The sequence below is a fragment of the Podarcis bocagei genome, assembly GCF_964188305.1.
Source record: "Podarcis bocagei genome assembly, chromosome: 5".
In the NCBI taxonomy this organism is placed as follows: domain Eukaryota; kingdom Metazoa; phylum Chordata; class Lepidosauria; order Squamata; family Lacertidae; genus Podarcis; species Podarcis bocagei.
The window spans coordinates 38,571,896-38,598,270 of record NC_138129.1 but is presented as its reverse complement, the minus strand read 5'-3'; the positions used below and the strand labels follow the sequence as shown (position 1 = coordinate 38,598,270).

General features: G+C 45.7%; 1 protein-coding gene and 1 long non-coding RNA gene across 6 annotated transcripts in view; one reads left to right on the top strand and one right to left on the bottom strand.

The window, feature by feature from the left end:
• KCND3 (potassium voltage-gated channel subfamily D member 3) overlaps positions 1-757 on the bottom strand; it is a 280,666-nt gene extending 279,909 nt beyond the window's left edge. For 2 of the 5 annotated variants that reach the window (XM_081195181.1, XM_081195188.1), the window contains exon 1: positions 263-748. Coding sequence is in view for 4 of the 5 variants with exons in the window: in XM_081195188.1 (XP_081051314.1) it covers positions 263-294 (32 nt within the window). In the remaining variant the exon portion in view is untranslated. Of the gene's footprint in view, positions 1-262 lie in introns of all 5 variants that reach the window. The other 3 variants (XM_081195186.1, XM_081195180.1, XM_081195187.1) reach the window with 3 other exon arrangements.
• On the top strand, positions 9-24,847 carry LOC308587557. Its single transcript, XR_014008447.1, has 3 exons — positions 9-110; positions 14,485-14,606; positions 24,529-24,847. It is a non-coding gene; the product is annotated as an uncharacterized lncRNA (long non-coding RNA).
• Positions 24,848-26,375: the final 1,528 nt, after the last annotated feature.

Genomic DNA, 26,375 nt, shown 5'->3' with positions numbered 1-26,375 from the left:
ACGACAGAGAAAGGGAAAGAGCACCGAGGGAGAGAGAGAAGTGTTCCTTAGCATCTCATCTCTCTCTTTTTGGTCGCAGTTCCCAAAAGCATCCACCGTCCAAAATTCAGGTAAGGACTTAAGAGGAGAGAGAAGCAGAAACTCGTGTTTCTGACGGGCTGCAAGGAAATTCATCTCCGCCCCCACGCCCGCCGCACCCTCTCTTTTTTCCTCTCCCCCACACGCAGACACACACGCACTCCTCGAGTGCTCCTTACTTTACCTCCTGGGCGAGGTGCTCCCTTGCCATGCCATGCCATCCTCTTCGCGGGTGCCCGTTCAGCAGCTGGGCTGAGGAGGTTGCCATCCAGATGCTGAAGGCGCTTACTCTAGCTGCTCGGACTGGGGAGGGCGGGTCGAGGGAGGAGGAGGCGCTTGCCAGGGGCGCGCTTAGCCCATCAGCTCAGCAGGCGCACGGAGAGGGCGCAGGAGCTGGGTGTGCTGCTGATGCGAATGCGCGTGGACGTCGCCTCCCATCCTCGTGTTCCGCCGCCGTTTTTGGTTACCTCCCTGCCCGGTTCTCGTTCAGCAGACAGATGGCGCAGTCCCACCAGGCTTGCACCAGTCGCCGTGTGGCCGAGCCCTGATGTCCACGCTCCACAAGTTCGCGGGCGGGAGCGAGGGGCATTCAGCACCAGGAGAACGATGGACAGCTCCTCGCGTCCCACAGGCTTCCTTCCTCCGACGCTCTCGGCAAGTCCGCCTCGCGGCCGTTTCCTTTTCTCCAAAAAGCCTGTTGCCATTTGGAAAGGGCCACCCCGACGAGGGAGGATCAGGAGCGATCGAGGAAACAGGTCGAGATCTGCAGGCATAGATCGCTAGGCGGGTATCTGGCTCTGGCCTTAATGGAGGAGACTAAGTTCAGCGCGTAAAGCCTGACCCTAGAACTCCCAGGCAATAACATTCTGTCTCTCCAGGAGTGGGAAGCCAGTGGACATCGATATATTACTGGACTCCAGCTCCCACCATCCGTACCCAGCATTGTCAGTGGCCGGGGATGATGGGAGTTGCAGTACAACAAACATAAGCAGTGTCACAGGTTCCCCCACCTGTGCTCTAGGGTATAAGCTGTTCTCTGGGATAGGGAACATTTAGCAAAAAGTTTAATAGCATTTTCTGCAATTTTAAGATGAAAGCAACCACTTAGGTAGGGGGTTCATGTAGCATCTTCCACATGCTAAATGGGATTTGAACTTTTGCATTGATATGGCAAAACAGAGCAACAGATGACTGTAGATGAGGAAACCCAAAGGAATAGCCTTTGAGATGCAGCGATGAGGTTCGTGACAAAGGTTTGCCAGACACTCACTTCTCACCAGCAGATGTCAGTCAAGATGAGGATACTCTAAGACGTTCGAGAAGGTAATCTGCCTTATTCTGCTCATATCCAAGTGACAGCTGCATGTACGATTGGATGGCAAATAATGGAGAAGTAACACCTTCCTTGTCCTCTTGCCAAATTCAGAGCACTGGGTGATTTAATCATGGTCTACTGTGAAGGAGATGACAGTGCAAATGCACAGAACAAATTCTGCCCCCCCACATGCTGCAAGTCATTCACACAGTCAAACTGACATATCATGAGTGGTGGGTTGAGTGGATCTGTGCCACTTCTGCAACATTTAATTGATGCCTCTGATTAATCAATTAAAATCTTTATAACTGACTAAAGAAAAGGCAACTCTGATTCACTGGGCAACACATTTTCTTTCTTTTGTTTTCTTTTTAAAAAAAAATTCCCCATGTAAGTACTTAGTGCTTGCCTTCTGCAGTTCTTATGTCTTAAAGGATAATTTTCTCACACAGTGGGAAATGCCTCTTCCAAGATGGTGCTGCACCATTTAGAAGCAAAGAAATAGTTCTTCCCCTAAAAGTGATTTTTTATTATAAAAAAGCTAAATTATGTAGATTTGAATGATTCATTTAATACTATTCAGTGTTTAGATGTGGAAACAGACTGGAAAAGGGCCAATAAACAGAAGCTGAATCCATATAAGATGGGAAGATTTTGGGTGGATGATTCGTATGACCAGGGAACTGATACTCATTCTGTGCTACAAAAATAAGAAATCAATGTCCTTCCTGATGACAATTCTCATCAACCCCAGCCAACATAGTCAATGGTTACGGATTATAGGAACTTCAGTCCAACAACATCTGGTCCTGTTGGACTGAAGTCACATTCCCCTGGCATCTTCTTTGGCGATCACTTGTAGCCGAGTAAGATTGTCTTTCATGAACACAGTCTTAACAGTAAGTCTGTAAGTGTCTGTGGAGGCCAATTCTGGATCCACACATCCTTTCACAGTGGGGACATTGGTTTCTGGGTGGGAGTTGATCACAGTGTGGATTTGCCAAGCGTGCCTTCCTCTTAGCACATTTCTCTCTTGTGTCCTGAGTTCGAGTGTCAGTGTTTCCCAGTTGTCGGTGTTTATACTACATTATTTTAGGTTTGCCTTGAGAGAGTCTTTAAACCCCTTTTGTTGACCACCAGCATTATGCTTTCCATTTTTAAGTTTGCAATTGAGTAGTTGCTTTGGAAGATGATCATCAGGTATCCGCACAGCATGACCAGTCCAACGAAGCTGATGTTGAAGAATCATTGCTTCAACACGGGTGACTATCAGTATTGACGGCATTTCCAAGAAACATTTTTTTTTAAAAAAATAACCATTAAATCTATCTCTTTCTTCCACAACCAAAAGCAGCATGGAATTAGCATTGCATTTACCAGAGTTAGAAAGCTGGCACAGTGCAGAGAAGCATGCAGAAGATGTAGCATTTAATGTAAATAGGGTCCCCAGGGAATAGGGATTTCCTACTAAGAAATCCAATCACTTTCTCCATGACCTGAAGCAGTATGTGTGGTGGGGATGATTACCTATGCCAGATGTTATGGGACTCCAATTCCCATCAGTCCCAGCCACATGGCCAGTTCTCAGGGATGGTGGGAGCTGCAGTTCTACAACGTCAGGAGAATAGATTCCCCATCTGTGTTTCTAATATCTGCAAATACAAAAAAACCCATGTATTTCTTCCTGAACTACTTTACTTGCATGGGCAAGAGAGGTATAAGAAATCTAAGAGCCCTAGGAAAGTTGTGCAATAATCAGAGGACTAGTATTTTTTAAAATAAATCAGATAACTGAAGAATTTACACTTGCAGACTAATATGAAAAATAATTGTAGCAAGAAAGTAAAGGTTAATAACACTTTGGTAAACATATACTATTTCTCTAAAATTGTGTCTGTATTTAATAATGAGTAACTTATAAAATAAGCTGGCTTTGTTGATAAAACTATTCATTATTTTCCTAAGAGACAAATGGAATTTCCCAGCATTTGGCTATATATATCCTGGCAACTACCTGTAAATTAAACATTACTTTTAGGCAGTGCTTTTTTCTGGGGGTACTCAAGTGTACACAGTACTGGCACTTTTTTTTCCCTAGAAGAAAAGCACTGCTTTAGGCCCACAAGTTCTGTTTCATTCTTTAGGTATCTGAATAAGATTTTCTTTGGAACCGTGACATTCTGTAATTTGAAACATTAGAGATAAGATTTCTTTCAAGACTTCATTGATATTTGGACATGATGAACAGAATACAAAGAGTGGCACCTCAACACATATTTTGTGCATTTGAATAAATGATGCTCTATTAAATAGTGTTAAACACCACTGGTAAATTATTTTTTTAAATACATTTTCCTTTATATTAGCACTGATTACATTCCAAGGTCAAAGGATTGCTACCTTGGTGGTCACATTGCGGCCATTACCACAATGGTTAGAGCTGAATTGGATTTAAAAAAAAGGAGAAAGGAGAAAGTAATGGTGCAGATGAGCTAGTGACAGACAGTCAGTAGTCCAAAGAGAGCAAGAGAAAGAAAAAGTCAAAGAAAATAGGCATCTCCAGAGTAGGGTAGCCATTTATCCTAATTTACAGAGGAGAGTCCCTTATCTGAGTGGCTGTAAGAGGATAGTCCTCTGTTTGAAGCCATTTGAATGTCTGCCTTGTCCAAATGCTGTTTAAAGGTAAAAAGAAAAAGAAAAACCCTAAGAAGGGAGAACAAGAGTCTTGAAGCTGCTCAAGAATAGTTGGCATCTGGGCATCAGACTGAATAGGAACACTGGTCATCTGGTCATCTGGTCACAGTCATAGTCCTCCCCTTTCTCTTTAAATTATAGGAAGCTCTTCTAAATATGCATCTATATATAGAACATAGCATATGTGAATTTCATGCAAATACTGTTTTGTGTATCTGCTTTTCTTGCAATGTATAACTGACCACTCTAGTCCAGAACCAGCTGGTTGGGAAAGGAATCTGGGTCTAGCAGTCACACACACACACCCCCCTACCTCTTCATGTCATTTTGAAATCAGTGTGCTAGCTATCAAATGTTTCTCACAATCTTCTGTAGAAACATTCACTTTTCTAGCGCTGCCTTCTATTGCTAGCAGGTGAGAGCCCACAGTTGAAATATAAAGATGTCAAAGTCCCCTAGAGATGGAAATGAATTTACTTTCACTCATAATGTCATCCTCCAATAAAATGTCCCAGCTCTACTCTTGTTTTCTCTGTGCTTTAACCTCTTCTCTCTAACATCTGTGGCCTGGCTGTGATTTTTCAGCAGTTGTTCCCTTGTGACATGACCCTCTTTTAACTTTCTTTTTCCATTAGAAAAGCTAATCTTGCTCCTGCTCCCAATTCTGTACATTTAAATAGAAAATAAAAACCACAACCAGGTGGCTGGGCAGCAGAGCTAGGACCAAGAAAAGGTGCACTATTCACCATCTCTCTTATTCGCTTTTTCACTGGCCTTAGTCCTTGATGTGGCATGTCATTTAATAGTCTTCAGACCTTAAGTACAACCAACAGCACTTAATCTAGCTGTGTATTTTAAATACAGGTTGTGGTGGTTGTTGTTGTTGTTATATATTTATTTATAACTCACCTTGTTCCATGGCAGGTACTCAATGCATCTTATAGATAAAAGGTGGATTATGTAGATAAAGTCTAGGCTGCACTCCTCAGATCACTGAATCTAGAACAGGTCAGTGTAGTTATCTAGTACACTAAATTCAGAACAAAGTTGGAAAATAACAATGTAATAGAGAAGCAGCCAATAAATCAGGATCCAGAACTGTTTTGGCGTGCCTAAGGGGTTGGGCATGGCTAGTAGGATATTTGACTTTCTACCTTTGTGTGAAAGAACCCTATGCCATATCACAGTATTGCTCTTGAAGTTCCTTTCCATTGCAAAAACTGTCCAGCATTCATGGAGAATAGGTTTTTGAGAAACGAAAGTCCAAACTGTCCTTGGATGTGTGGAACATGTTGTGTTTTGGGGGTGGGGAGGTGTCCAGGTCATTGTCTGTAATGTAGCTGCTGCATCAAAGCCAACATAATTGGTCTAGGGCAGCCTTTCTCTACCTGAGGCACTCCAGATGTTGTTGGACTACAACTCCCACCATGCCTGACTGTTGGCCATGCTGGCTGCGGCTGATGGGAGCTGAAGTTCAACAATATCTGAAGAGATTCAGTAATGATTAATTGATGTCCTGAGAATATTGAGGGTGTCATGAATGAAACGAACACAGAGAAGAGTGTGGTTGGTATCAGGCAATCATAGCCAGAAATGGCAGTTTTGGGGCAAATAGACTGAGTCACAGCCATTTCAATTAATAGCTGTCCCATTTTATTTTATTTTAATCTTATGTGGAGTGCTTTTCAAAACCTTTGCAATTAGCAAAAAAGAGAGATTACATTTATCTAATATATGTGGATACAATAGCAACTTAATAACATACATCAAGAATAAACCATTTTAATGATTATGACAATATGCATGCATGCTTTTAAAGTTTTACTTAATTTACATAATCCCAAAGCCAACTCACGTCAACCTTTTGCCCATTTGCAACCTGATTATGAGATACGTTTCCCATTGGAATTCTGAGGCTTTACACCTGACTCCTATGGAAAATACTGAATGGTAATTGGTCCAGCAAGACCCAAATATTCTCTAGGATGGCCACAGAGAAAGTTTTAGAATAATTAAACACTAGAGCTGAGGTTTCATTGAAATGCTTACCTTTCCTGAATGTTAGATTTCAGGTGAAAATCTGCCTGGTTCACCATACCTTGACTATTTGGAAACTGCTTTAGTAATATATTCTAACACTTTAATAATATAGCATTCTCATAATAAACAGCTAATAAACCAGAGCTGACCTTTACTTTTTATTTGTATTAGTTTCCACACCTCTTTATGGCTGAGAGGAATTCTAAGCACAGCACTTTGGTGAACAGGGTCAGGTTGCAGGAAACTGAATCTTGTGTAAATAAAGAACATAAGAACTTCTAGATCAGGACAAAGGTCTATCTTATTCAGCATCCTCTTCTCGCAGTGGCCAAGCAGATGACTCTGAGAAGCCTGCAACAGCACTGCCCCCTCCTTTGATTCTCAGCATCTGGTGTTCAGAGGCATACTGCCTCCAGCACTGTAGGTAACACATAGCAATCATGGCTACTGGCCATTGACAGCCTTAACCCCCATGAATTTGTTTAATTGTCTTTTAAAGCCATCCAAGTTGTTGGCCATCAGTAACTCTTGTGGAAGTGAATTCCATAGACTAACTATGTGTTTTGTGAAGAAGCAATTTTCTTTTTTTCTGTCCTGAATCTTCCAGTGTTCAGCTTCACTGGATTGTCCTGAGTTCTAGCATTATGAAAAAGGGAGGAAAATGTGGGACCGCAGCCTTTACAGCTGCATCTCATCATAGCAAGCACGATGACAGAGTTGGGACATGATTCTCAAGAGATATAAAATGTGGTTACTGATGTGTTTTGCCTTTGATCTGAATCAATTCTTTGGGATGGTGTCTTCTTCTTCTTTAAGTGCAATCTGTTAGTGTAATCAACCATCTAAAAATTAATCTGATTATACATGGAACCACCATGACAAATGTAATCAGTTATTTTAACATTCCTAGGGAGAATTACCTAGGTTGAATGGCCTTGTCATAATGAAGACATGATGGCTCATAGCAGTGTGGAAACTAAGGAAATGAGTGGATGTTCCCATGAAGGGGACAGTGGTTCTTTGCTAAGAGTACAAAGAAAGAGGTGACAATATTATTGCATCAATGCCGTGTTCCAGAATACTCTCACGAAAAGCTCACCAGTCTGGAGGGCCTCTTAGTCTTCTGCTAGAAGCGGCTACCTGCTATTTTTCCCTGTTCTTTTGCCCCCATGCTATATTGCAGCAACTTACCTGCAGGTAAACATATCAGCACAGATGCTATTTGACAATGGAATAGACTAGTTTAGAAGGTGGTGGACTCTCTGTCATTGGAGGTTTCTAAACAGAGGTTGGATGTCCATCTGTGAGGGATTCTTTAGCAGTGATTCCTGCACTGCAATGGGTTGCACTTGATGGCCCTTGGGGGTCCCTACCATCTCTATAATTCTATGATTCTACATTAATTTATATGCTAGGGCAACAGCGAGAAAAATAAGAGCAAACTAGAGACGGGAGGGGGGGAATGCACAAGAAGACATTCTGGGAATAGGATTAATCAAGCTGAGATTTCTCCAGCCCTTCCTCAGAGCTTCTTAGGGTGAGGCTTTCAAAGTAACCTGAAGATCCCAGAACTAAAATGACATTTTCATCTGACATTACATTCACGCAGTGTGTCATTAAGGTGCCATGTTGCAGCTGAGAAATCAAACAATGTTGTTCAAATGGCATGTCCCTGGAAGCCCTTCAACACTTTGTTGCCGTCTAACCATATTTCTAATCTCCCTCTAACCAACGTGGCTATTCCTCAAAAGTAAATATAAAATGAAAGTCTATGGTATTTATATCTGTTGCCCTATAAATCTGATAACACCTATCTATCTTTTCCCTTCCAATAAGCAAGTACTGTAGTACTAAGCCTGAGGCATGCCAGAACATGGACTTCAAATAAGTGGTAGGCTTGTCTGTCTGTCTAATGTATATATTTTATCGCTGTTACAGCAGTAGCCCTGAAACTGACAGAAAGCAGTCCTTGATCAAGGAGCTGAGAAATACATCCTGGCTGTATATTTTCTCCTTGTGATAAGACAGCTTATTCCTTCAGGATGCCTTGACAGCTTCCCCAGCCCATTCTTCAAGGCATTGCGCCTCAGCCTGTTCAGGTTACAGTTCTCAGATTAGACTTTGGTCATATAGATATATTTTTGACCATGGCTATTTGAACTTCCATTTGCATTAGCCTGCAGGGGCATGAACCAAGTGTGAGTCTTGCTGTGTTAAAGAAGCAGTATTACATCAGGGCCAAGCCACAGTTCATGCTGGGCCACATGGCTGTCTACCACTTAAATTTAGCATAAAAATGGTAAAATGCATGACGTAGAAGGACTGAAGCTCAGTGGCAGAGCCTGTGCTTTACATACAGAAGGTCTCCGGTTCTATCCCTAGCATCTCCAGGGAGGACTGGGAAAGATTCTCTATCTGAAATCCTGGAGAGCTTCTGCCAGTCAGTGTGGACAAGAGTGAGCTACACAGACCACAGATCTGATTCAGTGTCTAGAAGCATCCTATGTTCCCAATGGTTCAGCTTCTGAGCAATGCTTCTGAGCAATCCATTCATATGGGCGGCAGCTGCTTTCTGTCATTTGCTTCCTAGAGCAATGGCTTAGAAGTCACATTATGATTCAGGCTACTATAGCCATTTTTCATTAGACCCTGGCAATACCTTCTGGTGCCCTCTGCTTGTGCCATTTTCCATCCTGATGTGTCTGGGGAAGGAACAAGAACTGCCATGCCCCATTGGTTCCTCATTTTTTTTCTTTTCCTAGATGAAGAGAACTGAAAGGCTGTGCCTGGAAATACTGGAAAAACTCACTGGGGATTACGTTTTAATTGGCTATCCCCCACACTACCAGCATCCTAACATTTCAACATGAATATCTTAACCTTCCTAATTATATATGAGAAAGTGAATAGGAACACACACTTTAAGAGAGCATGCTGGTTGGCCAAGCATGCTTGTATTTCTTGCATGTGAAATTACAAACCTAGAAGCATGAGGTTCCCCATCCCTGGGTGAGATTTACCAATATACCTGAGATTAAAGAGAATATTTAGAGAAGCTATTTTTGAAAAAGTGGGTTTGAGCTTCTCAATAATAATAATAATAATAATAATAATAATAATAATAATAATAATAATAATAATAATAAAAAATAAGGATTATCTGGGACACCAGGACCCAAATATTTCCTAAGTACAATTCTAAGTAAAACAAGAGCAAATGTATTTGTGAGGTACGGGTTGGAGTGGTGGTTATATTGGCAGTAGGAAGAATTAGATGCAATAACTTTATACTGAAGCCATTAAATATTGATGAGATGTGTGCACACTCTAAAGCAGCCTCTTCATTGTCATGGTAAAGGAAGACTTTATGCATCCTTTTAAATAGCTGGCTGCTTTTAGAATCTGTTTCTTTTACAAATATTACTCCTGGGAGCCAGCAACTTTGAGCATTCATGATGCGATGAACCAAGCAAAGTGTTCTCTCAGTTACAGTACTTTGATCACCAAGCTATCGGGTAAGATGGAATCTCACAGTTGTCTACAAATTCAAATGAAATTAAAATGGTGAAAAGGGAAGGTACACCAGTGAAAGGTATCTGATGCCTCTTTAAATTGTTGGATTATATGTCAGGCTGAAGAAACTGACATAATAAATTGTCATTATGGGTCTCTCCTGCCTCATAAGAAATAAATCAGGATCATTGGAATTGTTTACTAGACACTTTTTAAAAAGATTATTTTGCTCTTTCAAGTCAAGTACAGTGGTACCTCGCAAGACGAATGCCTCGCAAGATGGAAAACTCGCAAAACGAAAGGGCTTTTTGTTTTTGAGCTGCTTCGCAAGACGATTTTCCCTATGGGCTTGCTTCGCAAGACAGAAACGTCTTGCAAGTTTGTTTCCTTTTTCTTAACACCGTTAATACAGTTGCGACTTGACTTCGAGGAGCAACTCATAGCACACGGTGTGGTAGCCTTTTTTGAGGTTTTTGAAGACTTTGGTGATTTTTGAAGCTTTTCCAAAACTTTTCCGACACCGTGCTTCGCAAGATGAAAAAAATCGCAAGACGACAAAACTCGCGGAACGAATTAATTTCGTCTTGCGAGGCACCACTGTATATGTATTAGAATGCACCAAGTGTTGTAATAGAATCATAGAATCATTCCATTAAGTACATAATAGCTATAATTAGGAGTGGTCAAACTGTAGCCCTGCAGATGTTCTGGGACTCCAACTCCCATTAGTCCCAGCCAGCAAGATATGGGTCAGTGATGATGAGAGTTGTATTCCAACAACCTCTGGTTCCCTTATCCCACTATACAGCCTTCTGAATTTCCTGGGTTGAATCCATTGACTGCATGAGTGATAGGTAGCATATGCAACCAAACTTTGATTTCTCCTGCACACTGAAGTCCCTTGTGCCTCAACAAAGAAAGAAGATAGTGAAGGCACTGCTAGGAATCAGGCTAGGCCTCCTATTTATGGTCCAGGAGAGAGAGAGAGAGAGAGAGAGAGAGAGAGAGAGAGAGAGAGCGCGAGAGCGCTTCCCTTTCAGGTCCTCAATGGACCTGAATCCTGAGAAGCTAGTTGCTGTAGCCAATTGACCTTGTGAAGAGCTAAAACCATGGCATGGCCAAGTGGCAGACCTGTGGCCAGAAGGTGCAGGTCCTGCTCTTTAGCCACTCCCCCACTTGGCAGGTGCAGGTGAGGGCTTCTGGTAAGTGGGCACTCAGTGGCATATGCCCACATTACATTAGCTCCGTAATGTGATTTGGCCCAGTGAGATACGTTAGATGGAGAAACTGTGGCTGACCCAGTAAGATTCATGGCTGAGTATACATTAGCGGGTTGCTTGGTACAGCTGAACCTAAGAAATGAAAGGGCACCTGCAATTGGCCCCTGCTGTCTCCTGGCTCTCTCCCAGTCATACCAGGAGACTGCAGGGACCAACTGCAGAGCTGCTGACAGCCCATGTCACTAGATGGACCAATGGTAGAAGGCAGCTTCCTATGTATCTATGTTCCTAACCCCCAACCAGGCTCTAGAAACTGAAGCAACTTATTAGTGTTGGGATGTGGGAAGGCAGAAGGTAAAAAAATCTTCAAAAGGGAGGCATATGTCCAAAGCCTTTGAGAAACAGTGACTTACAAGCATACCTTGCAACCCAGATTCCTGCATAGTCTTACCTTTGTGAACCATTTGATCTATTGAGTTCATTATTTCCACCTCCCCTCTCAGTGCTAAGAGGGCTGACTCTTTTGTGTATGAGTCATTAAAGCCTAACCTTGAATTTGAAATGTATGACTCGCTAGAGACCTTTGATATACAAAGAAGGGTTTAATTACATTACATTAACTAAAATGTACTTAGGGCAGAAGCAGTGACAGATAACTTGAAAGGGAATTAGCTTAGTATTTTTGGATAAGTTTGGCATTAGCTACAAGATTCCAGGATTGGAGATATTCTCCTTTAAGCCTCTCAATTGACAGAAAAAAGATATTGATGCCACTATCTTTATGAGTCCTCTGACCAGACTAGAATCTGGTTAATGCAGTTCCTGGAACATTGACCTGGAACAAGCTTGGAACCAAACAATTCATTTATCCATTCCTTTATTTTAATAATTTATATACAGCATAATATCATACTTTCTACACAGTTTATAACAGGGATGCAGCACACATCATAAAATCAGCTACAGTGAACTAATATTTATTGATGTTTTATTTATGTTCTGTTGTTCTATTGCTGTTAGGAATTGATTGATAGTTGTAATATATTGGCATTGTTTTACTTACCTGCTAGCTACCTTGAAAAGATTTAAAGTGGACAGTGGCATAGAATGTGTACAGTGTCATATGTGGCATGTATATTGTAATATGGTTCAGAATACATCTTGTAATTCTAGCCACTTAACTATAGGCTGTGTAGGAACTTGGTGGTGTATTGATTTTCTTATCAAAATGAAGAGGTACATGTCTTTAGCTAACAGGACCAGTGGTCAGGGATGATGGAAGTTGTAGTCCCAAAACATCTGGAGGACCGAGTTTGCCTATGCCTGTCCTACACACACACACCCCACTAACTGAAAGCAGAAAGAGTTTAGTCCTCCAATCCTGCTGGGGTCTGCTTCCCCAGTGCATTCCTTGAAGCATCCCAACCCAGTGTGATCCAGGGTTGCCTCAACCCAACTACGCTCAAGCTGTGATCTCCCCAAATTGGCCCAATTCAGCTTGGGCTTGGGCCAAATCTGGTGCACATTCCTATGTTTAAAAATGAAACTGATTGGAAATATTTTTAAAACCAAAACTGATAATCCTGCAATGTTAGGTTGGAAACTGTTTTATGCCTGTGTTGTTTGGTGCATGTTTCCCTTAGTGCCTTCCACAAATAAGATCCTGGGAGTGGCAGTCTATACACTTAGTCACATGGCATGTAGCAAACAAAACACTGATGACTAGATGCATGTGACATGTTGATGTCTAGATCCTGACAGTATAGTGTTCTCCATCAGAGAGCTGAAGAAGAAATAAACGAAGTAGGTCAACTCAGCCAATGAAATACCCCATAGCATTTGATGATGATACATATTCACATGTTATTCACATGAAGCAGGTTCCTTGCATTGAAGGGGCTGCAGCTCCGATTGCATCCTCACTTATGCCTGCTGTATAGCCCTGACATTCCTGTGTTGGACATGGGATTCTGTATCAGGGAAGCCTACATGCATAAAGCTCTACACGAACAGGCTTTCATATGTGAGTGAGCAGGATTCCAGAATGTGTAGAAGCTGATGTGTGCAAAGTTCTAGACATGTAGACTTCCTTGCAGATGTTCATGCACAATACATGGACTTCATGGCTGGTGCCAATTGTTGCACACAATGCGAGGGGCACATCCAGCAGTGCAGTTTCATAGCCCCTTCACATATGAGTAACATTTGACTTATGGTGTATTTATTTACCATCACATGTATTTGCCTCCCACCTTTCAGTGCAAATTTGATTGTGCTGCCTTACAAAATGATCTTTTTCAGCTGAAAAAATAGTAAACTACCCAAGGCCAAGTAAGTTTCATAACTGAGCAGACCTTTCAGGCAGCTGCTCCTTGGCTCAAGTTTAGCATTCTGTTGTGACTTAATAATGATTATAGAAAAAGTGGTGTTTTGTTTGAAACATTTTATCACCATGCTGCTAAAAAGCCATATAATTCAGAGGTGATAATATACTGCTGATAATGTGGACAAATAAGAAAATATGCAGGTAGTTTCTCATTGAAACATTAGATAAAATTGAACTATGGATGAACACTACTCTGCTGACCTTAAAAAAAGAAACACACACACAAGACCCAAGGGCAAGATGGGAAGCTGCAGAGGGTACACTGAATGATTTCCCATAATCCTGACAATATTGTGTTCTCCTTCAGAGAGCTGCAGTGACATTAAGTGCTGAATGAGGGTTGTTTAATGTTCAAACACCATCGATTCCTTTGCCACCAGCTGCTTCTGTACTTGCTTGTTAGCAATAACGTTCATGTCACAACAGATTATTGTTCTTTTAAGCATTTGCTATGATAAAAAAACACATACACTTGATCGAGGCCAACTGTGAGAAGCTGACATGAAAGCGAAACCCAGCCTTTGGCCCTAGGGCAGCTCCCTCTACCAAACATCTTAACCCATATTCAGATTGTGACAGAGCACTGGCATTCCATAAAGGACTATTTCTGTACAATTTTGGATGCTTAAAAAAAGAGGAAGGCAGAAGACAGAACTCAAATTAATTTTTCAGCAAGTCACACAATGGGCTTGTACAGCTTTGCCTCCCACAGTCTTTATACCAATGAATTGTTTAGTTAAATGCCAATAAACATGCATAACATTCCTAACAAGACACAAATGGGCTAATTGATGCTGTGGTTGTCAGCTGTTTCCTGCTACTAGTCAGACGTCAGCAAGGTGGTGGTAAAATACTAAGTGTTGGAGAAAAGGAGAGTTATTTTCTCTCTCTCTCAGAGCTGAGATAGTTCAGTTGGTAGAGCATGAAACTCTTAACCTCACGGTCATGGGAAAAGCCCCACATCGGTCATTTCCAAGTCTACAACTCTATGATTTTATGATTCTTTCCCCCTCTCTCATGCATGCTCTTTGATAGGGCCCTTCAGCATCCAAACACCTTTAAGTGTTCAGCAGATAGACTGACAACATGCATTCAGCTTCCTAGGCCAGCCACCAACCACTTCAGCTAGTGTCATAGGCTGCTGGACTTTCCAAGCAGAATTGTTCAGCCTTTCATTTCTTCAGAAAGCAATAATGCAGTTTTTGCATGTGACGATCCTTTCCTTCTTCTCTTCACAGTGCCATGAAATGTCTGGGCAAGGATATCACATGGAAGACTGCACCTTGGAATTTGGGGTGCTGCAGAGTCTTATTCTATGGGAACAGCTATATCAAAAGCCACTGGAAAGCTTGAAGAAAAAGTAGGTGCTCCTCCTCCTCCTCTCTCTCCCTCTGTGTGTATGTGTTCTGTTAGTATGTTGGACTGAGATAAGAACATAAGAAGAGCCTGATGGATCAAGTCAATGGTCCATTTAGTCCAGCATCCTGTTCTCACAATGGCAAACAAGATGTCTCTGGGAAAACAGCAAGCAGGACTTGAGCCCAAGAACACTCTCCTCATCTGCCTTGTATACCTGAAGGAGTGTCTCCACCCCCATCATTCAGCCCGGACACTGAGGTCCAGCTCCAAGGGCCTTCTGGTGGTTCCCTCACTTGAAGAAGCTAAATTACAGGGAACCAGGCAGAGGGCCTTCTCGGTAGTGGCGCCCACCATGTGGAACGCCCTCCCATCAGATGTCAAAGAAATAAACAACTATTTGACATTTAGAAGACACCTGAAGACAGCCCTGTTTAGGGATGTTTTTAATGACTGATGTTTTAATGTATTTTTAATCTTTAGTTGGAAGCTGCCCAGGGTGGCTGGGGAGACCCAGCCAGATGGGAGAGGTGTTGTTGTTGTTGTTGTTGTTGTTGTTGTTGTTGTTGTTGTTGTTATTATTATTATCTGCAGTTTCCATCAACTGATACTCAGAAGGATATTGCCAGTGACCATGGAGGCAAAGCACTGTTTCCACAGTCCATGGATGCAGAGCATAGCTTCCACCATGGACTGGGCCATAGGTTCCTTGGCACTAGCATAGAGTAAGAGAGCTGGAGGGAATTTTCTCAGGCTTGCAAGCAAAACTGCTCACATCAGTCCCAGATGGTGATATTTCAACTTCTCAAAAGAAAGGTAACTTGCTAAGTATCATGGGAGAGGAGGCACTATGACACAGCCATGTACTCTGCTTTTCTTTGTTTGCTTTCCACTACTAGGTATTGGCCTTACTTACATATACTGTTTCAGCAGAGTTCAGTATGACTCAGTCGGTGCCTTTGACTAACCAGGTAATTAGTCCCACTGTGCAGTTTCACCCTGCACAGTTTTTGACACTGTATAAAATGTGTTTCGTTGCACATTAGAATAAAGCATGAGCTGTTGCCAGTCTGAGAAGACAATAGTCTGATTTGCTATAAGTTACCTTCTTATGTGCTGCATCTCACGTGCTGTAGCAGGGTCTGAAGAGCTGCACAATGCAGGAGTGCTGCGTAGTTGCATGAAAACAACTATCAAGTGGGCCACACATGGATGCTCTGCATCCAAGGAAGCTGGAATGCAGGACCATAGGAGATCCATGGTGTGGGGGAAGCCACATGTAAACCTGAGCTTTCAGGCTAGGACAGAGTGGATCTTTATAAAGGAATATTTGAGAGGCTAACTAGGACATTTCTGTAACAGGCATTTGGCAACTTCAATGGCAAAGCAATGTTTTCCTCTGCTGTGATGGCACATCTCACATAATGCACACAGGTCAACTAGCATGTGGACCTTTGTTTCTGCAAGGCAACAGAACAGAGTGGGAGTATGCTACAGTTTAATACATTCTGAATGACAATGACATGTCCTTGGCCTCATTCAGGCTCATTGGAATCTAAAGTGAAAAGATAATCTCAAAAGGATCTGTGAATAAAGATATGTCCATTTTCTCCACCTTCCTTCTTCTGCCCCAACCTCTTTATTTATTCACACTGAAAGAAATGATTGCCTACGTAACTACTGTGGGAATGTTCAGGGTGGCAGGAGAGGATATATTGTTTATTAATATCCTTCCTAACTTGTGTTAGCGAGTTTCTTTACTTAGCAGAGTGCATTCCCCTTTACACAGCAGAAAACTAGTTGCAAACTCATGTGAGTTTCTTAAGACAATACGCAATTCAATCTGGCTTGTCCAGATTGAAATGTGTTCTAATATTTTCCTGGTAAGACCCCTTGAATCCCTCCTAAAAGAATAAAGACACCACAGTCTTATTCATAAGCAATAAAAAGAAAGATTACAGCAGGTTTTAGGCTTAAAGTTACAAACTTATACTAACAGGTTTATCCCATATGGGAGATGACCTAGGGGAACTGCTTGACTGGCAGCCAGCAGTTTGTTCCAGGAAGTTCGCAGGATGAAAAGAAGATGGAAGAGAGAGAGTGGCAGCATTCATTGTCCTTTTACCAGGTCTGGAAAGGTCATGCCCACCCACTAGTTACATGTAAGGAAGGATGCTCCACGCCAGGAGGAACAGGAAGTTTCAACTGGCTGGACCAAACATTCCCTTGCATATCCACTCTAGCAAAACAAGGAATGTTGTATTTGACTGCTCCCAGTGAATTACATCCCACAACTACCTATCTTTTTATACCCTCAGGACAGTTTACAAATAATCCAAATGCCGTAAAATGCCAAACAACCCCAAAAGCCATTAACATTGTAAAGATTTTTAAAAAGCAGATCTGGCATATGAAACTCATCAAAACTATCTTAGATGCAATGAGTATAAGAGAAAATTGTGGATGACTATCCCCCCCCCCATGTTTTTAGCTGGTCTTATTTTAATTGTAAGATGCCTGGAAGCCCTGTTAGGGGAAAAGGTGAGATGTAAATAAATATATAACAACAACAGCAACAGCAACAATGGCATCAATATGCAAATGATATTCCCCTCAATCTCTCTGTTTAATTTGAAACAGGAGAGGTGGTTGAGGTGTTAGACTGGTGCTTGGAGGCTGTGCTGGGCTGGATATGGGCCAATAAACTGAGGCTGAATCCTGGAAAGACAGAGGTGTTATGTGCCCCAAGTTCTCACATCTGGGAGATGGGAAGACAGCCTACACTGGATGAAGTTGCACTCCTCTGGAAGGAGCAGATCTGTGGCTTGGGGTACTCCTAAATTCAGCACTGTCACTGAGGCTCAAGTGGTCTCAGTGACTAGGGTTACCTTTTTCCAGGTCCGACTGGTTCTCCAGCTACTACCCCTTTGGGGAAGAAATGACCTGGCCACTGTACTTCATGCTCTGGCAAACTCCAGATTGGATTATTGCAATGCACTTTATGTAGGGCTGCCCTTGAAGGCAATGCAGAAAGTTCAGTTGGTCCAAAAGGCAGGAGCAAGATTACTGACTGGGGTTCCATCTGAAGAACTCATAAAACCCCGTTGTGCTGGTCCCGGGGGTAAGGTACCGTGAGTGTAGCAGAGTCCACATGAAGTGGGGCGAGGTCCGATGCAGAGAGACGGGCGGGGAACAGGAACGCTGGAACAGAAGGCTGAGCAGGTAATGGGAACACCGGATGGTCGGGAACAGGAGGCCGAGCAGGGAACAGGAGTACTGGATAGTCAGGAACAGGAAGCCGAGCAGGGAACAGGAGTACCGGTTAGTCAGGAACAGGAGGCCGAGCAAGGATCAGGATCACAGGAAGGTCCGAAGCCAACAACGACGTTGCTCCCGCAACCTGGGGTCGGGATGAGTGGGCTTTTATCCTCTTCTAAGGTCAGGGGCGGTCCCAACCCCCAGGAGCCCCGCCTACTCTGGCCTTAAGGCGAGCACTCCTCCTGGGGGCAACTAGTTCCCTTCGCCTCTCTGCCCTAAGCCTCTGCAGATCAGGAGAGGCCGAAGGGTTACTGGGCCCTGGAGGAGGCTCACCTGTGGCCACTGAGTCATCAGGCCCCTCTGGGGCCAGGAGGACTTCACCTGGGGCCAGCTCCTGCTGCACTGCCACAGGTGCAGGCTCTTCAGCCTCTAGGCCTTGCCCCAGTTCAGCCGGCCCTGGAGGCGGGGACTCCTGTGCAGGCTGGGATTCCTCTGTTTCATCCTCCAAATCGGAATCCCAGGCCATCACACCATCCCCCCTCCCAGGCCCCCCCCTCAACCGAGGGTCCGGACCCGGCTTGCCGGGGTACGTCGCATGGAACACTCGGAGGCAGGCAGGTGCGTGGACGTTGGCCGCTGGTTCCCAGGAACGGTCCTCCGGTCCGTACCCCTTCCAGTCAATGAGATACTGTAGCTTTCCCCTGTGGTATCGGGAGTCCAGGATGCGTTCCACCTCGTACTCAGGCTCTCCCCGAACCAACACTGGCTGCGGTTGGGGACGGTTCGGGTGGAACTCGTCGGGTGGGGCCACAGGACTCAAAAGGGACCTGTGGAAGACCGGGTGAACCTTCAGGGTTGCGGGTAACCGGAGACGGAATGCCACAGGAGAGACTTGGTCCACGATAGGGAACGGGCCGGTGAAGCGGGCGTCCAACTTCCGCGAAGGTCGAGAGGGGTGGAGATGGCGAGTGGAGAGCCAAACCAGGTCACCGACACGAAGTTCCAGCCCCACCTGGTGGTGGCGGTCGGCCTGGGCTTTGTACGCTTCCTTGGCCTGGTGCAGTTGCTCCACCAAAAGCTGTTGCTGGGACTGGAGCTCTTGAAGCCACTCCGTCACTGCCGGGACCGCGGATGCCGGCAGCACCTCTGGAAACAGCCGTGGATGATAACCATAGCTGGCCTGGAACGGGGTCTGCTGGGTGGACGCATTCACCGCGTTGTTATAGGCGAACTCCGCCAATGCCAGGTGGTCGACCCAGTCATCCTGCTGGTAGCTGCAGTAACACCGGAGGTACTGCTCTAGCACCGCGTTCGCCCGTTCCGTCTGGCCATCGGTCTGTGGGTGGTAGGCTGATGAGAGGCAGACCTCTGTCCCGAGGGTCTGGTGTAATGCTCGCCAGAACCGGGATGTGAACTGAACGCCCCGGTCGGACACCACGCGCTCAGGTAGTCCATGCAGGCGGAAGACATGCTGAAGGTACAGCTGCGCAGTTTCCTTGGCTGTGGGTACAGATGGACAGGGAGCGCAGTGTACCATCTTGGTGAAATGGTCGGAGAAAACCAGAAGGCAGGTACAGCCACGAGACGAGGGTAAGTCCACTATAAAGTCCAACGAAACCGTGTGCCAAGGGCGCGGTGGAACTGGCAATGGCTGAAGTAGGCCGGGGGGTCGCCCGGTAGGACCCTTGGCGCGACGGCAGACATCACAACCAGCAACGTAGCGAGCCACGTCAGCCTTCAGGCGGGGCCACCAAAACTCCCGACTGACCAAATGGGTGGTCCGATACCGTCCAAAGTGCCCCGCTGCTGGGGCATCATGGGCCATCCGGAGAACCTCCAGCCGTAGTGGCCCTGGCGGGACGTACAGACGACCGTGGTGCAGCAGCAGGCCCTGATGCAGGACCAGCCCCGGATATTGTGGACTGGACCCTTCAGCCAGCTCCCGGAGACGATCCTGGGCCCAAGCGTCGACCCGCTGCTGTTCCCGCACCCGAACCTGCAGTGGCTGCGCCTCCTGGGTGGCCAGGAATGCAGCTGGAGGTAGAATCGTGGTGGGTTCTGCTTGCTGTACCGTGTCTGCGTTGTCTTCAGGTTTCCGGGACAGAGCATCCGCCTTCTGATTCTGAGAGCTAGGGATGTAGCGGATCCAAAACTGGAACCGGGAAAAGAACAACGCCCACCGGATCTGTCTTTGGTTCAGCTTGCGGGTGGTCTGGAGGTACTCCAGGTTCCGGTGGTCGGTTCTCACCTCCACTGGATGTCGTGCCCCCTCAAGATGGTGGCGCCAGACCTTGATGGCCAGTAGTTCCCGCTCCCACACAGTATAGTTACGCTCCGCTGGGAGGAGCTGGCGGGAATAGAAGGCGCAGGGTAAAAGTGGCGCTTCCGGTCCGTGCTGCTGAGACAAGACGGCACCGAGAGCCGTACTGGAGGCGTCAGTCTCTACCACAAAGGGTCGAGAAGGATCCGGATGTTGCAAGATTGGCGCTCTCTGAAAACAGGCCTTCAACCCTTGAAACGCCTCCTCCGCCTCCTTGTCCCAGGAAAACGGTGTCTTGGGGCGCAGTAGTCGGGTCAACGGGGTGGTGCGGTGAGCATAGTCCGCAATGAAGGTTCGGTAATAGTTGGCGAACCCCAGGAAATGCTGTAGGTCCTTGCGGTTCCGAGGTGCCGCCCATTCTCGAACCGCTGCCACCTTCCCAGGATCCATCTGCACCCCACCTGGTGAGAGTCGGTGACCCAGGAAGTCCACTGACCGCTGATGAAACTCGCACTTGCTGAGCTTTGCATACAGACGATGCTCGCGCAAGCGCTGCAGCACGGTCCGGACATGGCCTTCGTGGCACGCCGGGTCACGGGAGTAAACCAGAATGTCATCCAAGTACACCACCACGTACTTGTCTAGCAAGTCCTGGAACACGTGGTTGATGTACCGTTGGAACACAGCAGGCGCGTTGCACAAACCAAAGGGAATAACCAGGTATTCGAACTGTCCGTACCGGGTCCCAAATGCGGTCTTCCACTCATCCCCGGCGCGGATCCGAATCAAATTGTAGGCACCCCGGAGGTCTAGCTTGGTGAACACCTGCGCCCCTTGCACCCGCTCCAGTAACTCCGAAATAAGGGGAAAAGGGTACCGGTCCGGGATGGTGATTTTGTTCAGGGCCCGGTATTCATGGCAAAGGCGGAGCTCCCCACATTTCTTTTTAACAAAGAGCACTGGCGCAGCAGTGCGCGAGGTAGAAGGCCTAATGAACCCACGCTCCAGGTTCTTGCGCAAGAAGTCCTGTAAAGCCTCGCGCTCTGGCTCGGTTAACGAGTATAAGCGACTCACCGGTAGAGGCGCTCTGGGCTGGAGGTCTATGCCACAGTCAAAGGACCGATGCGGCGGCAGCTGGTCTGCCCCCCGTTCCTCAAACACGTCGTGATAGTCCCGGTATTCAGCGGGGAGCGTTGCAGCAACCTCCTCAGTGGGCGCAGCTGCTAGCATCTCAGTCTCAGCAGGAGAACTGGGGTCTGGGAAGTGTACAGTCCGTTTGACCCAGTCAATCCGCACATTGTGAGCCTCCAGCCAGTCCATTCCAAGCACCAGGGGGAACCGGGGCATGGAGGCAATATCCAGAGTTCGCATCTCACGGTGCTGCTGGAGGCACAGGACCAGGGGCTGGGTCTCCTGAGTGACGGCACCCGAACGCAGGGGCCGTCCGTCGATTGCCTCCACCTGCACCGGTTCTGGCTTGTTCCGCAGTGGCACCCGATGCTGGGCAGCAAAAGCAGCGTCCATATAAGAGCGGGTTGCGCCCGAATCCACCAGCACATGGGTAAGAATCCATGGCCCTCCTGGAGGGTATAGATGTACCGGAACCATAAGGTGTTGTAATTCAATTGTTGCGGCCCCATTCTGTGCTGTTTGGGACCCCCGGTAGCCAGGGCCATCAGCTACTGGGGTTTGGTGGTTTCCCTGCGGCTGGCGTTTCTCAGGACAGGACCTTGCATAGTGTCCGCTTCCGCCACAATAGAGACAAAGATTCCCCTCCCGACGCCGCGACTTCTCTGCGGGGGAGAGGCGTGGCCGCACTGCCCCAAGCTGCATAGGTTCTTCCAATGACTTAGCTGGGCCCGTGGGGCTGCTGGTCGACACTGGGGCCAAGAACTGGATGTGCCGGCGGTCCCGAGCCTGACGCCGGTCCTCTAGCCGATCGTCAATCTGTAGACTCCATTGGATAAGGGTGTCTAGCGTGGTGGGGCGTTCCATCGTGGCCAGCTGGTCCAGTATCTCATCTGAAAGCCCCTCGAGATACTGGTCCCAGAGAGCCGAGTCGTTCCAGGTCAAGTCCTGTGCCAGCAGCCGGAATTCTGTGGTGTATGCGGCCACCGTGGACTTGCCCTGTCTCAACTGCCGAATCGCCCGGTTGGCTTGACTCCCTTTCTGGGGGTTGCCGAACGCGGCCTCCAAACGATTGCAAAACCCCGTATAGTCTGCCAGCAAGGGGGAGTCTTGCCTGAGTAGCGGCAACGCCCACTTGGCCGCCTGGTCCTTTAACAAACTAATCAAAAAGTGCACCTTGGTGCGGTCGTCAGGAAAGTTCCGGGCTCGCCCCTGAATATATAGCTTGGCCTGGGCCAGGAACATAGGAAAGCTGGCCGGGGCTCCATCAAATTTCTCAGGCAAAGCCACTGGGTACTTGCCAGGAGTCGGGGCGTCGGCCCCAGGAGCCGGTAGGGCTTCTAAGCGTTGCTGAAGTGCCACGACCGCGTCACTGAGCTGCTGCACGGTGTGAGTTAAGGCCTGGTTCTCCTGGGCCAAAGTCACCAGTGCAGCCGCCTGGTCCTCCATGGCCTCTGGCTCTTCCCGAACGCACCCCTACGAAGGGGGAGTGCGGGTGTGGCGGGAGCAAACTGTGCTGGTCCCGGGGGTAAGGTACCGTGAGTGTAGCAGAGTCCACACGAAGCGGGGCGAGGTCCGATGCAGAGAGACGGGCGGGGAACAGGAACGCTGGAACAGAAGGCTGAGCAGGTAACGGGAACACCGGATGGTCGGGAACAGGAGGCCGAGCAGGGAACAGGAGTACTGGATAGTCAGGAACAGGAAGCCGAGCAGGGAACAGGAGTACCGGTTAGTCAGGAACAGGAGGCCGAGCAAGGATCAGGATCACAGGAAGGTCCGAAGCCAACAACGACGTTGCTCCCGCAACCTGGGGCCGGGATGAGTGGGCTTTTATCCTCTTCTAAGGTCAGGGGCGGTCCCGACCCCCAGGAGCCCCGCCTACTCTGGCCTTAAGGCGAGCACTCCTCCTGGGGGCAACTAGTTCCCTTCGCCTCTCTGCCCTAAGCCTCTGCAGATCAGGAGAGGCCGAAGGGTTACTGGGCCCTGGAGGAGGCTCACCTGTGGCCACTGAGTCATCAGGCCCCTCTGGGGCCAGGAGGACTTCACCTGGGGCCAGCTCCTGCTGCACTGCCACAGGTGCAGGCTCTTTAGCCTCTAGGCCTTGCCCCAGTTCAGCCGGCCCTGGAGGCGGGGACTCCTGTGCAGGCTGGGATTCCTCTGTTTCATCCTCCAAATCGGAATCCCAGGCCATCACACCCGTTCTAAAAGAGCTGCAGTTTTGGAGTTTTAAAACTGGCTGCCATTTTATTTCTGAGTCCAATTCAAGGTGCTTTAAATACCTGAAAGATGACATTTTTCTCTACAGACTCTATCGGTTGCTAAGACCAGCAGATGGGTCCTCCTGGTAGTTCCATTACCATTCCAGAAGCTTGGGGACATGGTAGACTAAGAAAAAGCATTCCCTGTGACAGTCTCTAAATTGTGGGACTCTTTCCTTTCAGAGGTCTGGCAAATTCACTAGACAGTTTTTGGCATATGATAAAGATGCACCACTTTGACACATGATATGTGTTTAGAACCCACCCCATCTTTGTGGTTGCAATTCGTTGTAAACTGCTTTTATGGTTGCATATTAAATTGATGCAATCTACTGTGGAACCTTAGGATGATGGGTTGGTAATAAATTTAATCATCAGCATCATCTTTAGGTGACAGAGCTCCACAATGTGGATGTTACCAGAGAAAAAGCCATCAGCTATCAGCATGTACCAGCCTGTTCGCATAAGTTGGGGATATGTGAAGAAGGGCATCTGGTGAGCATCTCAGATGACAACAGTTTCGTATGGGATAATGTGGTTCATTAAACAGCCCTAGGCTGTTTAGGATTCATCATATGCAAGCCATATATGGGGAGTGTTTGGCTTGATTAGCCATCCTTGGAACAGACTTCTCTTAGGAATGTGTATTATTAATTATAAGGCAAAATGAATGCATATAATGCTGAAAATTAAAGCTACTTTCCAATATAAAAGCAAATATGGGGAGTGTTGAAAGAAAATGTTTACAAAGCTTGTTTATTTACATCACAAACGGCACTTAGCCCCATCTCTATTGCAAATCAGTTTTCCCCAAGTATATTTTTGCTGCATTTCCATTACCAACTGCATAAAATAAGAAACATGATAACTCTTCCTATGCTGGAATTTTCTATGCCAAGAAATAGTTTATAGTGCTTTGCATGAAGGATGCTAATTTGATCACTGTTAAGCTAAGCACTGAAATAATGCACATTCCACTTATACTTCACTTCTAATCAGATTTCTCTTTTTCTGATTTTTAGGATATGTGGATGTTCTCCATTCCAATTTTATTGTTCTGTGGGTTGGCTCTGTCTTGCCCTTTCTTCTGACTCCTGAGATTTTGTAAGTTTAATTTTTGGAACAGACACGCACACAGTTTGCCACAGTTTTCAGCTCATGTCTCCCCACCCCCTCTACTGGTTACTGATGTAGGCATTTGCATATATGCATCAATTAACACACTGAAAAACTTTGATTAAATTGCACTGCAATGAGAATGCATGGTGTTAGTGTGCAATCACATCAAGATTTCTTTTTGCATGGTGCATTAATCAGCATATGTATGAGTTTGTGTTGGTTGGCATCTGTCTGCTTTAGGAGACAATGGATGAGTGTGCATTTGGGGGTGAAGTCAAACTGTGGCTGTAGAGACCAATATTGAAGAGACATGTTTTGTTGCAGCTGGGGAAGATGAAGATGTCTGACTATACTACTGGGAGATCACCATGGTGTTTATTTTCTCTGCGCTTCTCCTAGCCATGTACATTGGTAACAAATAAAGGTAGGGAGACCACATAGATATCACCAGAACAGAGCGACCATATCACTTAAAAAAAGAGAACAAAAGAGGGCACAGTTTCCTGAAATGGAATATCAACTGGAAATTGTTGCAATTTGAAGTCTGATCAAACACACACACACACACACACACACACACACACGGAAGAATGGTAGATTGTTAGCAGGTTGGTAGTGTTCAGCAAAATGAGCAGGTAATTCAGAATCCCTATATCCAGGGAGAAACTCAAATCAGGAGAATTTTGTAATCATCTCGTCCCCGCTGCCCTAGTCTTAGGTACATCAAGTCCATATTCTTCTAGAGTTTCTTTTTTAAAAATTTAAAAAAATGAGGGAAGCTTCTAGAAAAGAAAATTTTGAAAGGAAAATTTTATTAAATGGCAGAAGCCCAAAGTACAGTATCACATGTGAAGGATCTATGGTAACAGAGAGGTAGAAAGACCCAGGTTCAAATCTTGCCTTCTCCATTTAAAAAGATCATTGTTATGAGAACTGGAATAGACTTCTGGTTGAGAACCTGGAGAGCTGACAGAATTCATACACATTGTCTGACTTGGTTACAATAGCTCTGTATGTCTGTCTGACTCTACCCAGGCATATTGCACTTAAATGCTTTAGAACCAATTAATTGATGCATACAATGTGTCATTAAAAAGCCTATAAATTCAAAGCAATACTTGCAAGCCACATTCCTTTGGAGAGTTAAGTCACAGCTACATGAGTATGTGGTCAGTTTATTGAATAAAGTTCACTGACCCTGGCATACAGCAGGCAGCCTGTGAATAGGTTGACAGAAAGGCTAAAGTTGGGTTATTGTCAGTGGAAGTATTTTACAGAAGTGGCTCTTCAATGTGGAATGTTCTTTCATCAGATTTCTTACATTGAGCCTATTGTTATTTCTGTGGATAAAGCAGTCCCTATTTAATACATCACTGACATCAATGAAATTAAGATTTCACCTTGTGGGGGAGGTGTCTTTGATTTAGCCACCGCACAGTAAACTGACTTCTTGAAACTGCCCTTTAGATTTCAATTCCTAGGAGAAGTAAAGGTTAATTAAATGACTGTTTAGAGTAAACAGAATAATTTTTTCCTCCCCAAGTTGATCTTTAACCCAGTTTGGAAATATACCAGAAACAATTTCATGGAGCTGAGACACGGAATTGCTTTCTATCAGTTCAGCTCAGAAGTTTTCCTTAATTAATTTAGAGTTGAATTTTGAACTTCTTATTAATTCCTTAGATTCATAATGCATTCTTCAAAGAAATCAATGCAGAGGTCAAGTTAGTGCAGTGTGACCTTCGAGGAA